The following is a 13953-nucleotide window of genomic DNA, read 5'->3' as shown; positions in this document are numbered from 1 at the left end:
TTTGACGGGCTTTAAATAACTAATATTACAATCACTTAATGTTGGTACACTGTATTAGCTATTTTATTAACATACAAGAAAAACTGTGTTGACATCTTGGATATCCTCCAAGGTTGACATAGACTAGATAAAATGCCAATGCAACTAAAGCCATTACGTTGTTAAGCCTGGAATGGAATGGATATGGTATAAAAAGCTAATATCTAGCTCGGCGTTGAAAATATATAAAATTTACTATTACGGTTTCGTCCAGTATTATTGCAGTTTACCACACAATAGCTATCGTGACCAATTTTTGTCGTAAGTATGATTATAAAGCTAAAATAACTGAGAAGTATGGGAATTGACAGAAACACTGATACCAATCTTGTCATTATTGGCCACATCAAGCGCTGCGATCGTTTCGGCTTCCCCTACGGGTGCTTTACACGGAGCGAATAAGGCGCGCACTCTGACTGGCATGGCTAGCAGTAGGCGCCTCTATCGGTCAAATTCGGCAATACAAGCGTCATTCGTTCATTTCATTTTGTTTGACTGGTAATGTTGGCTAAACTTAATCATAAAGTATTTTGCATTTTGAAATGAATGCAAAATGCAAAATACATCTCGAAAAGTATTTCAAATAAAATACAAAATGCTTTTTACTAAAAGGCATTTAAATGCAAAATACAAAATAGGTATTTTGCATTTTGTATTTGCATTTTAAATAGAAGTATTTCAAATAAATCGCATCTCTGATAATGTTCTAACTGTTCTAAGCTAATGTAGAATATATAACCACCAATATACAAATCCACGCGTACGAAGTCGCGGGCAACAGCTAGTCATAAATAATTCCATTTGCCAACCTGAAGCCTTCACACCAGAAGCTCGTATTAACTAAATAGGATTAATATACTCCGCGTTGCCGCAAGCGAGACTGACTCAGAAGCCGGTAGTAACTAATCAATCAGAACACAATGTGTGCCACATCAGGCCACATGTTTCATTGCGGACAACCATAAACTACGTATTCTTTTACGCGGTCCATTTTATTACTTCCTAGAAACGGAGAAAATAGTGCTACATTTCACCTTCAACCATAATAATATTGACTGCCTTGTTGTTGTTGTTAAACTATCACTTTAACCAAAAAAACCGGCCAAGTGCGAGTCGGACTCGCGCACGGAGGGTTCCGCACCATCAACAAAAAAATAGAGCAAAACAAGCAAAAATAGAGTCACCCATCCAAGTACTGACCCCGCCCGACGTTGCTTAACTTCGGTCAAAAATCACGTTTGTTGTATGGGAGCCCCACTTAAATCTTTATTTTATTCTGTTTTTAGTATTTGTTGTTATAGCGGCAACAGAAATACATCATCTGTGAAAATTTCAACTGTCTAGCTATCACGGTTCGTGAGATACAGCCTGGTGACAGACGGACGGACGGACGGACGGACGGACAGCGGAGTCTTAGTAATAGGGTCCCGTTTTTACCCTTTGGGTATGGAACCCTAAAAACAACCCTCGCAGAGTGAACCTTGGGCAATTACGTATTAAAAGTGATAATATTGGTAAATCTTCCTTTCATATATCGATACGTTTTATGATATTTACCAGGTATATAATAATAGGTAATATTGCTTTACCATTTCACTTTTATATTGATATATATTTACCATGAAACTCCACAAAGTAATGTCTGATTCAATAAATTATGTAGATAGGTATTTATTTTTCGATTAATCGCTGAAAAACATTCCTTCTGTAGATAAGCTATTTTGTGTACGGACAAGTTTTGTTTTTGATTTTTTCGTTGCGTAGCTAAGTATAGGTACAGATACTCCTTTATGCTTGATCCAAAGGGCGCTTAGCTAGTCGGTTTTTGTTTTACCTGTGTATTTAAATGTGAGATCTCGTCTTTTTATTGCTTCATATGAGCTCAGATCACCCATTTTAACTTTTCTTTCTATTTTTTGTGACTTTGCTCAAATATCTATCTATTATTTTATTTATTTAACATTTTGCAGGAGTAACCTACAATAGTTAATTCGATCCTGTTCTGTTTATGGTTTAAGTGCCTTACGGAGCAATACCTAGTACGCGCTAGGTACGATTTCTCGTAGCCATCTACGCCATACGAATGCAGAAGACTAATTTTATTTTTTAAACCTATTGTTACAATTATTTTAAATAATTCTTCGGTTTTCTTCTCCATTTTCACGAAATAATACGAAGCGAATAATTATGAGCCTGATGATTAGAACTTCGGTTTAAAGATCTTTATTTCTCATAAGAATAACAATTATTCACTTACATGAGAAAAATACAACAATCAGTTACAAAATTAAAATTAGTGAGCAAACTTATAAATATGATAGTGCCGCGCTAGTATAACGTATATATATATATAAGTATGTACGTAGTAAAAATACAATCTATTTATACCTAACAAAAGCGGTGTGTGTCAGGTAGAAACAAAACATGCAAACAAGTTTGATAGAAGTGTGGTTGCTAGGAGCGCATCGCGCTGTGCGGTAAGTACGCAGGTACACGTAACGTACTAGCAGTAGATAAGACAACCAGAGGGCCTACCGCGAACCACGTTCGAAGTGTTACCTCCCTGTCACACTTACGTACGAATTTACAAGTGCGACAGAGAGGCAACACGTCGAACGTGGTTCGCGGTAGGCGCTCTGTATTGCGCCGATGTAAAGAGCATGGAAGTGGCTAAATAAGTGCATGCATTCAACTACGCTCGGGCTTTGGGAAAATTTATTTTTATAGGTAGTATTTTTTATTTTATTTATTTGTTTATGTACTATTTGCACCTTGGTTAAATAAGTTTTTATATTTTTTAATTTACTTATACAGTATTAGTTTTGTTTTAATGAGTTTTCCAGGCTTCATTATGCTTCTCGCGTTTGCGTAAAGAAAATTACTCTTTATTTGTTGCAATATTATCATAACTGGTGGTAAATTGGTAAGTATTTTCCCTTGCGAGACGCTGATCTGTCAGTTTTTTGCTGGCATTTCGATTATTTTAGGAGTACCTTTATGGTATTTTATTGTTATGTTTAGCTCGCCACCTGCGATTCTGTCTTCTAATTCCTTCTTTAGATTGTTAAAATGGCTCTGCTGCTGAGGAGTTTTATCAGAGTATATGCTGATATTCGAGTCGGTCCTGTTTTTGTTGTTGCTGAGGATTGCTTTTGCATCTTCTTTGGAATGGAGACGTACTTTCAACATTCTGGTTTTGTTGGCCTTGGGCTTGCCTAATCTATGTGTTTGCAGAGGAACACGACATGCAGGTGATATTTTTCTTATAATTTTTAGAGCTTCTTCCATATCATGTGCCTGTCGTTCTTCGGGGTCAGGAAGGTCCGATTCTGTGATTCCATTTATTATGATATTACACGCTCTCACTTGGCGTTCCTGAATTTCAGCAATTAGGTTTTCTGGTGAGATGATACTTGTGCATGCGTTGGTTGTGGATTCTTTTTTAAGCTGGGTTACTTCAGATTCTATCGAGTCGATCCTTTTCTCGGTCTCTGTACTAAGCGACACAAGGTTCTCAATGCGAGATTTGATGCCATTGTGTTCTGAGGTTAATTGATCCATGGTTGATTTTAAGCTTTTCATTTCATCCTTGATTGTGGTAAGGTCGTTGGATATTTTGCTAATGGATTCCGTTTGTTTCTCAGTGGTTATTTTTGAACATTTCATAAGTGCCATCATTTCCTCTAGTTGCGTTCTGATCTCAGACATTTCATTAAGTAACTCGGCGTTATTGTTGTCGTTATGCTTTCTTTTGCTATTGCGAAGCATTACCTTCCGATCCTCCTTTGTATCGGGCGAAAGTTCCGACGTTGACGCGCGGTGTAGATTTGTTTGTGAACCGCCGATGTCACTTCCAGTTGGTGAGTCTTCCAAAGGCATGTTGATCTGTGTTCAACGCTAGTGTAATTGCGTAAATGCAGCGGATTAGTGTAAATGAGCGGGTTAAAAAATATGAGGCCGTCTCGTTTACCCGAGGGGGTGAGGAGCTGTTACCGCGGGACTCCGCTACCACTTAGAAATATTTGGCGTAATAGCCCACAAATCAAACAATCAAAATTGACACTTTTTGTTGTACGACTTATGATTATATTAGTGTAACGATGATTTAAATAATTTAATACAATTTTGCGACACGTCTGCTCTGGTCGCTCACTTTCATTGCACCTTGCACATTGCAACTTGAAGATAGAGTCTGTGCGGAAAGAGAAGAGTCGTGGAATGTATGGAGCCCAATACATTCCACGACTCTTCTCTTTCCGAACATACTCTAAGTCAATCAATCAATCAATCTTTGGGTAATATGGCTCCATCGATACTGTCGATGATTTCGCCAACGTCGAAGTGGATCCCTCGTGGGATCGAATTAATATTATTTGTAATAAATAAACTTCAGCCAGTGTACGGTATATAAAACTATAAAATTATGGCCTCTAGGGCTCTAGCCAGCCACGGTTAGAGGTAGAAATACCAAATGCTCGTAGAGCACGACGTTGTTCGGTTGTATTATGAGCTCTTGTAAGGCGATAGCTGGACTTTACAAGGGCCACGTGGGGCTACCTGGCGTTGACGCCAGAATGGCGATTAAACTCGTATCAAGATTAATTCTTCATTATCCGCACACTTCCATATTAGTTTACTGTATAATAAGCTATCAGTCAATAAAATTCTAAAGATATGATATGGGTCGGATATGTCAGTGTCAAAAGTGACGTTTTTGTTTGTCATACTTACACAACACAACACAGTTTACTGATAAATAATAATGTATTTACTACAGTAAAACTTTAGGCCGGTAATGCTACTATTGTAAGTGAAAACTCACCAAAAATAGGGTTCAAGAGTAAATCGGGAATTGGGGCGGGCATCCTCGCGTCATTTGATTTATGCACGGTGTTCAAGGCTCATAACACTCGACTCACGGCGTGGACTTCCTGTGCATGCCCTTGCTAAGAGCTTTTTTCATAAATACGAGTACCAGAGACACAATACAACATCAGAACAATACGTAGGTACTAGAGATGGGCCAAATGTGAAGTGTGCCGAATACCTATGAATATTCGGCCAAATGTCCGGTTCAGATCTTACCGAACCGAATATTCGGCCGAATTATTCGGGGTTTATTTTCCCGCGCTGCGCGTCATTAATTACGCACATAATTCAAGGTCTCCTGCCCTAGTAGCACGGTCGCATTTTTATCTTTTATCACCAATCCTGTCACGTTCTAACAAGTATGTAAGTGCGAAAGTGACGGGCATAGTGATAGTCGATAAAAATTGAACCGTGCTGAGCCCGCTGTAGCTCGATGTACGCCGCGGACTTGCTGAGCTGACCACTTACGCTTTCAGTATAATTATTCTTCATTTAAGCCTATAATGAGTCTCATGCAGCCAGCCAGTCAGTAAAAGGTCATTTTCAAAAACCCCACCTTTAATAATTCAAGTAAAAACTTCGTGCATTTCTAGTTTTCAAAGTGAAAAACGTAAAAGTATAAAATCTAACCTAACGTAACCTACCCACTCGCCTGTATACGCAAAAACGGAATACAAATAAATAGATGGGAAGTTTACTCTAGGACCCAACTGGACCAGAGTTGCCCTGGACTGACAGCACAGGAAAGAGTTCGAAGAGGCCTATGCCGCCAGAGGCCTATAACAATATAAATATTTATATTTAAATTTTACAAGTGTTTCTAGGGGTCCCGTTGTTTCCCATAAAGTTTTAAGTCATAATGTATTGTTTGTCATATCATCATTAGTCATAAAACGTGGGGCGCGACCTGTCCCTGCCTGCCGTGGTGAAAATTATGGCAGACAGCAGCAGATCATGGAAAACGGTGGTCTCATGGTGAGCACATACTTTGAGTCTGTTTTTTTATTTGTTTTTATATGTTACCTACATATGACATGCTACATGTAACATGCTTCCATATTATAACTACCAAATCCATTAATAGACATGGCTGCAGAAGTCTTCCAATCAATTTGGTCGACTCGACTAATAGATCCCCACATGCTTGTCCCATGCATAGAAGGCCTCGTGGGACTACTATCAATCAAGGATCCCGGAAGATTAATGACGTCACCCCGGATCTCAAAGTCCCGGGCTGAGTCGATAACAAACCGCGTAATTAATAGCGCTAATTAGGTTTGGGAAACAATGTTGATTAAAACTTTTAGACATAAGCGTATTGAAGTTTATAGTAAACTATTTATTACCTGCTGATACAATTTCATGAGTACAGTCGGCATCAAAAGTAGTGGATCAAAACTACACGTGAAAAGTATGCATCTTCATTCTCTAACAGCTCAACTAAAAATCTATATATATATATATAGGGTTAACTAGATATATAGATATATATATATATCTCTATAATTTGGATTAGTATTCCAGGGGGGCAGATACTTCTGGCGCGTTGTTTCATCAGCTATTTCAATAGTACCTATTGATGAATGACTATACCTAGATTGGAATCTAAAACAGGACTTTGTCACGTAGATACACTAACATATTTTATTATTTTTCCTGAAGATTCAAGCGTGACATAAAGAGTACCTAGGTTCTTGATCACAGCCAGGTCTACTAGATCTAGCTACAAAGGTCATACACAGATTTTCATAAAAATGGATAGTATGTCTTGTAGACAACATTTTGTATAAGCAGATAAGTAATTATTTTATTACACAAGTCGAAAGAAAAAGAATGCAGATCAAGTTTCATAAACTTTGAGTATGTCCACGGGAGAGATGTGAACCTAATAGCTGTGCATAACTTAGCTACCTACGCGGTATACGCGGCGCTTTATTAATTTCATTAATTCTAAGGTGATCTTTAGTAGAAGCCTGGATTCGAAACAGGACCATGTAACGATTACTTAACCATTATAGTCATTAATTATGTACTCGTTTAGGTGCAAAATCGCACTGCTAAAGGATAAGCCTAAATAAGAGATTTAATGCGTACATATTTACACCTGTAGCAGCTGTATACAAAGTTAAATAAGCCCATCAAACCCATATTCAGGTGAATACGCGAAACAAGTAAAAAGCTACGTTAACAGAGTAAAGTTTGTCTGGGTCGTAGTATAGCGGATCGGAGCCCTCATGTGCACGGGCCGATCACGGCCCATGGAGCACAATTCGTTTGATCTCGCCGGCTGCTTGCTAAGCGCTATTTATGTCCCAGCCCAAGGACAAAGGCTGTGATGGTGCGATTTACTCGGCATAAAGCGTACGAATGCATTGAGACCCTTTCGGCAATGACTAAGTTTGTAATATGACGTAGTTAGATCGCAGATATTGTAAAAAAAAATTGTAATCATTTGAATTGTCTTGTTTCAATGATAACTATCATTATCATGATGAGTATGAGTCTCTTTGATAATTATCTTAACCGCTATTTGATTTTATTTAACTACAATAAATTGTAATACAGTTGTTTATAATCTTGGGCAACAGAAATATTTCTCAATAGGATCAATGTCAAACATTACCCCACGCAGTAGTCCATGGAATCCAAACATAAAACATAAATCGTAACACCCGCGTTAAAAGTTAGTCGCACACATGTGGCTGGTCTATAGAGTAAGCACATGCTATCAATATGATTTCATTATCACGTTCCATAGACTAGGAATCCTCTAGACTGAGTTTAGAGCAATTATTTCATGAAACCGATGCTGCCAAAAATACGGGGGTGCGGGGGGACGAGGTGAGCGAATCCCGTGCCGTGATTGGTCTGTTCAAAGACACGGACCAATCACGGCACGGGATTGACTCGAAGATGGAGTAAAACTACCGTATAAGTGGCAGAGGGGGTAGCGTTACTATGCTCAGTCTAGAGGATGTCTTGTCTGTGTCACGTTCATTCACGTGAAATGGTTACTTTGTTGAAATGCGTTATCGATTCGTTGCAGTTTGTGGAGCTTTCATGTCAACAGTACGAGTATCCGTTACGAATCTACTTACATTGTTTGGTGATTTGATTCGAATATGAAACCGACAGCTATATCACTACATAAGTAGTATAAAACAAAGTCGCTTCCCGCTGTCTGTCTGTATGTCTGTATGCTTAGATCTTTAAAACTACGCAACGGATTTTGATGCAGTTTTTAATAGATAGAGTGATTCAAGAGGAAGGTTTATGTATAATTTGTTAACGCGTGCGAAGCCGGGGCGGGTCGCTAGTGTACAATAAGACTAGCGTGTAGTCAGAAAACCAAGTGTGTAGTTAGTTTCGAGCGTTTCGAATTTAAATATAAATTGTCAAATACTAATGCATAATTTTAGTGTACCTTCTAAAAATATCGTCTTTATTAATATGCGGAAAGATCGCATGTTGCTTGATCCCTATATGTTTTTTTTTTAACCTATATTACATACCCGGACAACACATAATATTTTGCTTACTCTTCTTATACACATATACATAATAAATATAATATAATATAATGTATCTCTCTATTAATGTGAATTTGAAAATCTTTAGTTCTCTTAACCCTAGAAAGCTCGGTCACGAAAACAATTTATTTGATTGACGCATTCTATCTAACAATGATTGATCGACGAACTACAATTTATATCAAATTTAGAAGTTTATCGATTTTGAATAAGTAAATGTAAGTCATTCACTGCCAGCGACCCGCTAGGAGGGTTTCCTGCGCGTAGGCGCTTTTCGTTACAAACGCATAAAACTGTGTCACGACTACGCTCGCAGCGCCTAGCTACGCGCTACGCAACGTTCGTAGCGCGTAGCTATTGAAAATATATTGGATTGAAGCTGTTACAATTCATATCTCGCAACTGTATCGTACAGTCAGCAATACTATTCGCTTAGCATCTTTGCATACCAACTCATATGCAGGGGGGGGTCACTTTTCTCTGCAGCTGACTGTACAAGTTAGCGTAAGGGTTAGAGTAACCATCACAATTTCCCCTTCCTTACAAAAAAGTCTCGATGGGTTTGCACTAACCTTTATTTACTTAGATTATTTACCATTTAAGGAGTAATCCCCGAGATATGGTGCGCCCGTTATACATACTTACTTAAACCAAAATTCGTTTAGAATAAATTTAAAAGGGGAAAAATTACTGTCTTGGGTGAGACCTGAACTCACGGACTCTGGATAATAGCATCGAAACGTATCTGCTTGTTAAAAATCAAAATTCGTTTGTTTCGTAAATAACCGTATATTTTTTTTCCTGTTGCAGTGTGGCCAGACGTAGCTGCAGGCGCAAAAAATATGCCAACGAAATATGTGCCAGAATTCCGAATACGCAAATACAATGCCTGCCAAGAATGTAATCTCGAAATGGCTGCGAGCGAAACAAGGAAAACATAAACACCTACCATGGTCCTAGCTAGGAAATAATTATTGAAAAATATGAATGCCAGCGATCCGGATATACTAGAGGCAAGAGGCCAACTGGAGATACTAAAAGGACCGGAGTATGATTTCGGGACAAGTACCTACAACGCAGTCCTCGACTTCAATGCCACCTTCGAAAACGCCACTGGCTTGAACTCTACGAGCGGTGATACATGGGACGACTATGTTAAGCTGCTCCAAGATCGAGTGCTCCTCGTCAGCTTCTTGCTCTTGTTCTCCATGACGACAGTGTTCGGCAACATGCTGGTTATTCTAGCGGTCGTGCGGGAACGGTACCTACACACTTCCACCAACTACTTTGTGACGTCCCTTGCAGTAGCGGATTGTCTCGTCGGTTTAGTAGTAATGCCATTTTCGGCAATGTACGAAGTGTTAGAGCATACCTGGTTTTTTGGAGTGGATTGGTGTGACGTTTGGCGGTCACTAGACGTATTATTTAGCACTGCTTCCATACTTAACTTGTGCGTGATCTCTCTTGACCGCTACTGGGCTATTACTGACCCCATAACATATCCAATGAAAATGAGCGGACGGAAAGCCGCTTTCCTGATTGCGGCCGTATGGGTATGTTCCGGGGCTATATCGTTTCCCGCTATTGCGTGGTGGCGAGCCGTTCGATTGGAGGAAGTGCCGGATTATAAGTGTCCGTTTACGGAAAACTTAGGATACATTATATTCTCATCGACAATATCATTTTATTTGCCTCTGTTTGTGATGGTGTTCACTTATTATCGCATTTATCGCGCGGCGACTATTCAAACGCGATCGTTGAAAATCGGTACTAAGTCGATAATGCGCCCGAGTGGCGAGTTAGAGTTGACGTTAAGAATCCACCGTGGAGGCACGGTGCGTCAGCGCAGCGACGCCTGCCACGGCGTATGTACGCCAGAGGAGGCGGACCAGGAGCCGCTCACGGCGCTGCAAAACAACGGCCTGTCTCGTTCTTCCACGCGCCTCACGAACGTCGCCACTCATGGCAAACATTTGCCAAAAAACTTCTCTTTGTCGCGTAAACTGGCCAAATTCGCGAAAGAGAAGAAAGCAGCAAAAACTTTGGGAATAGTGATGGGAGTGTTTATAGTGTGCTGGCTGCCATTTTTCGTGGTGAACCTGCTATCGGGGATTTGCTCGGCGTGCATCGCGCACGAGGAGGTGGTCAACATGATTGTCACGTGGCTAGGCTGGGTCAACTCTTCAATGAACCCGGTCATCTACGCCTGTTGGAGCAGAGATTTTCGTAGGTGAGTTTACATATGTAACGGGTAACCAATTGGCAAATACCTGTATTTGTAATCACAACTTATACTCAAACAAATCATTCACTTACATCCACAACCCAAAAGCATCTTATAGATAATTTTTAATACTTGTTTACATATACAATTTATATAAAAAGGTATAGCTAATTTATTGGTTAATAATAATAATATTTACGTGAACTAAAGGTACTACAAAATTGTCAATTACACAAGTCTATCGCAAATTTATTTTGTTTACCTGTATTTCTGACGTTTCGAAGCAGGTTACACTGGACTTGTCTTGGCGTATGACTGATGTCCCAGTAAAATGTCAGAACACAATATTATTTTCGGCAGGTGGTGACACAATATACCATCTAATATATATAATAATATCTGGGAGACCGAGCTTTGTTCGGAAAACATATAGAGAGAGAGATCTAGCTAGATCGATTTTTCGCCCCCGAAAACCCCCATTATATACAAAACTTCATCGAAATCGATAGAGCCGTTTCCGAGAACCCCGAAATATATATATAAATAAATAAATAAATAAACAAACAAGAATTTCTCCTTTAAAAGTATTAGATAATATTATCTCTGTTTTGACTAATTGCTGATAATTAGAAGTTATTTAGGTAAAAGGGTAGGTAAAACCTAAAATAAATCATCTGCCATTTGAACTTCCTTTCAACAAGAAAAGTCATCCATTTAAATGGATTTTTTTAAAGGTTTTGGTTTGTGTTTATTCAATAAGATAAGATGATATTTATTAATTAACAATTATGCTAGTTATAATTACACTTATGTTAGTTACTATTCGTTGGAATGTATGTTAAAAACACGAAAGTTTAGTAAACGTAATAGTAATAAAATAACATAGTAATATGTGACGTCCCACGGGTAAAGGTACCTTATGGCCGTTGGCGCTTACGCTATTATTAACGCCGCTCCGCCGTCGCGCGCTATTATTATTGCGGCGCTATGCGACGTAAGCGCCAAGTGCCATAAGGTACCATTTGCTGTGGAACGTCACATATATTCCACTACTAGAGAGAGACGTAAGTAACAAACATAGCATAAGTACTTAAATAAGTACCTACCAAAGCATATCCCTTCAAGACATCTCTTGGAGTTGGAGCTATACATAGGTATACCAAAGACGTATGTACTATGTAACTCCGTATAAGATGAATAAAGTCTAAGGAAAAAACGTACCTCGGAAATCAAGCAAAAGTTATTCTCGGATAGATGGTCCACACACCTTTGGCCTATGCTCGGCTAGATGGCGTTGACGACACCGTTTCATATTTAACAATTTGAACACATAGGTATTAGAGAAAGAACATGGTTCGAAATGATTTAAAAATGATAAAATAATTTACAATACATTTTTTGATAGTTTTATATTTATACATTTTCATTTTGAATTTTAATCGTGTGTCGATAGATGGCAGTAAATTTACTGTGACTACAAAATTTACTATGACAGGACCCCTCTATACTATATATATTCTCTTTGGGTATACTAACTTAAAATCCGAATATTATTGTAGTTTACAATTAGCCATTTAAAATATCGTTAAGTAATTATTTTAATGTTATTTAACTGAGATTTAGTTTTTACTTCGTACGTATAAATAAATTAAATATTTGACATTTCCATTTCGGCAAGAGTATTTTTTTATAAATATGAAAAAATACCTCGTATAATCTTAAAACTTAAAAAACACCAGTAGTTTACAAATGAACTAACCGCATAGCATTCACGTGTATTGCAATTAGGTTCTAATGGCCTACTTATGTACATATTTGGACGAGTAAAAGCCTGCTGCATCCATTTACAAAATTAGTAAATACTAATCTAAAGTTTGTACCGCTAACAACTTTCATCAATTTGTTATCGTTCTGAAATTGCCAACCATTAACAAATCCCACATCCACTCCACTCGGTTCGAATAAACCGTGCAAAAACCGTGGAGTATCGCGGTAACTTTATTACTCTCGTCACGGCAAAAGCCAGCTGCACTATTCATTTAGATATTCGAAAACTGAAACGTGATTTTTTTTTTAATAGTTCTCGGCGCGGTTCTCAGAAACAGTGTACAATTCCATACACAGCGAGGAAAGTAGGTACGTCAGTATATTTTGTATCAGGCTTGGCGCAATTTTAACGTGCATAAGTACATTACCTATAACTTTCTTACTAATCTATAAGTGCAAGCAGGATGATAAGTAAGTAGTGACAATAAATTTGAGACCGTCAATTAGGGAGAACCTCTGCGCTCTTGTGTTTGAGAATCATGACCGAGTCACGATGTCGCCATAAATCATATAATGTCACTTTTGATTTCGACCGCAGTAAATTTTCCTCCCTATGTGTCACTTCAGTGTCATCATATTTTTTCATCCGTAGACATTTAGAGAGCATTCAGTCTTTGTCGCAAAAAAAGGCAATATACGACGTGACTTATTAAGAGACATGTCAGAGGGGAATATCAAATATAAAGTACCTAGGGAAAGAAAATCCGACAATGTCGCCGATTTGGTTACCTAATTACTAACTAACGGGCCGATTTGAGTTTTAGTTGTACGATCTGATTCCGATACGATTCTGATATGTCAGTGTCAAAAGTGACATTTCTTCAATCAAAAACGTTCGATGCCTGATACCTGTCAAAAATTATGAACCTTTGAATTGTCACCGTATTTAAGAATTATTTCGCTTAAAATTTAGTGTGATGATAAATATTGTAAACTCGAGTCTTTAATTTACTCCATCCTTCGACTGTCGTGAATTAACACCCTCGTTTGCATAATTCCGCTTACCGTTACGTTGTACAATGTACCTACTATTTTTTTCTGCCATTATAATACTTATATCGTTATTAATTTGTAATAACTACATATTACCACCACATATTTGTTACAAAGCCTCTTACGTATTAGTTTCAATAACAATGTTGTTCTTCTTGTGTGCACAAAATATTGTTAGGATTGTTAGGATAAAAGCCTATTCAGAACACTCTTTACCTCCAATATTAATGCGATGTGAGCGTAAATAAAAAAAATGTGTATGTAGTAGTACAAGTCAGCAATGGTCTCATAACAAACGACTCCGCAATTAAAAAAAATCGAACACAATGAAAAATAATTCCTGTCGCATCGACAACAAGAACCGATAAAATTAAAAGAGAAATTGAATATAACGTAAATGAGAAAATATCTTGGGCAGTACAAAGGAGTTAGAGGAACAAAGCTGCCTGAGTGAGTGGGGAAGTTTATTTA

General features: G+C 38.2%; 1 protein-coding gene across 2 annotated transcripts in view; it reads left to right on the top strand.

Annotated features, from left to right (window-relative positions):
• Window positions 1-13953, top strand: part of LOC134647239 (dopamine receptor 2) — a 193525-nt gene that overhangs the window by 146088 nt on the left and 33484 nt on the right. For both annotated transcript variants that reach the window (XR_010096815.1, XM_063501513.1), the window contains exon 3: window positions 9249-10668. Coding sequence is in view for 1 of the 2 variants with exons in the window: in XM_063501513.1 (XP_063357583.1) it covers window positions 9422-10668 (1247 nt within the window). In the remaining variant the exon portion in view is untranslated. The remainder of the gene's footprint in view (window positions 1-9248; window positions 10669-13953) is intronic.

The sequence above is a fragment of the Cydia amplana genome, chromosome 1 (genome assembly GCF_948474715.1).
Source record: "Cydia amplana chromosome 1, ilCydAmpl1.1, whole genome shotgun sequence".
Classification (NCBI taxonomy): Eukaryota; Metazoa; Arthropoda; class Insecta; order Lepidoptera; family Tortricidae; genus Cydia; species Cydia amplana.
Note: the sequence above shows the minus strand (reverse complement) of the source record. Positions and strands in the feature narration are given on the sequence as shown.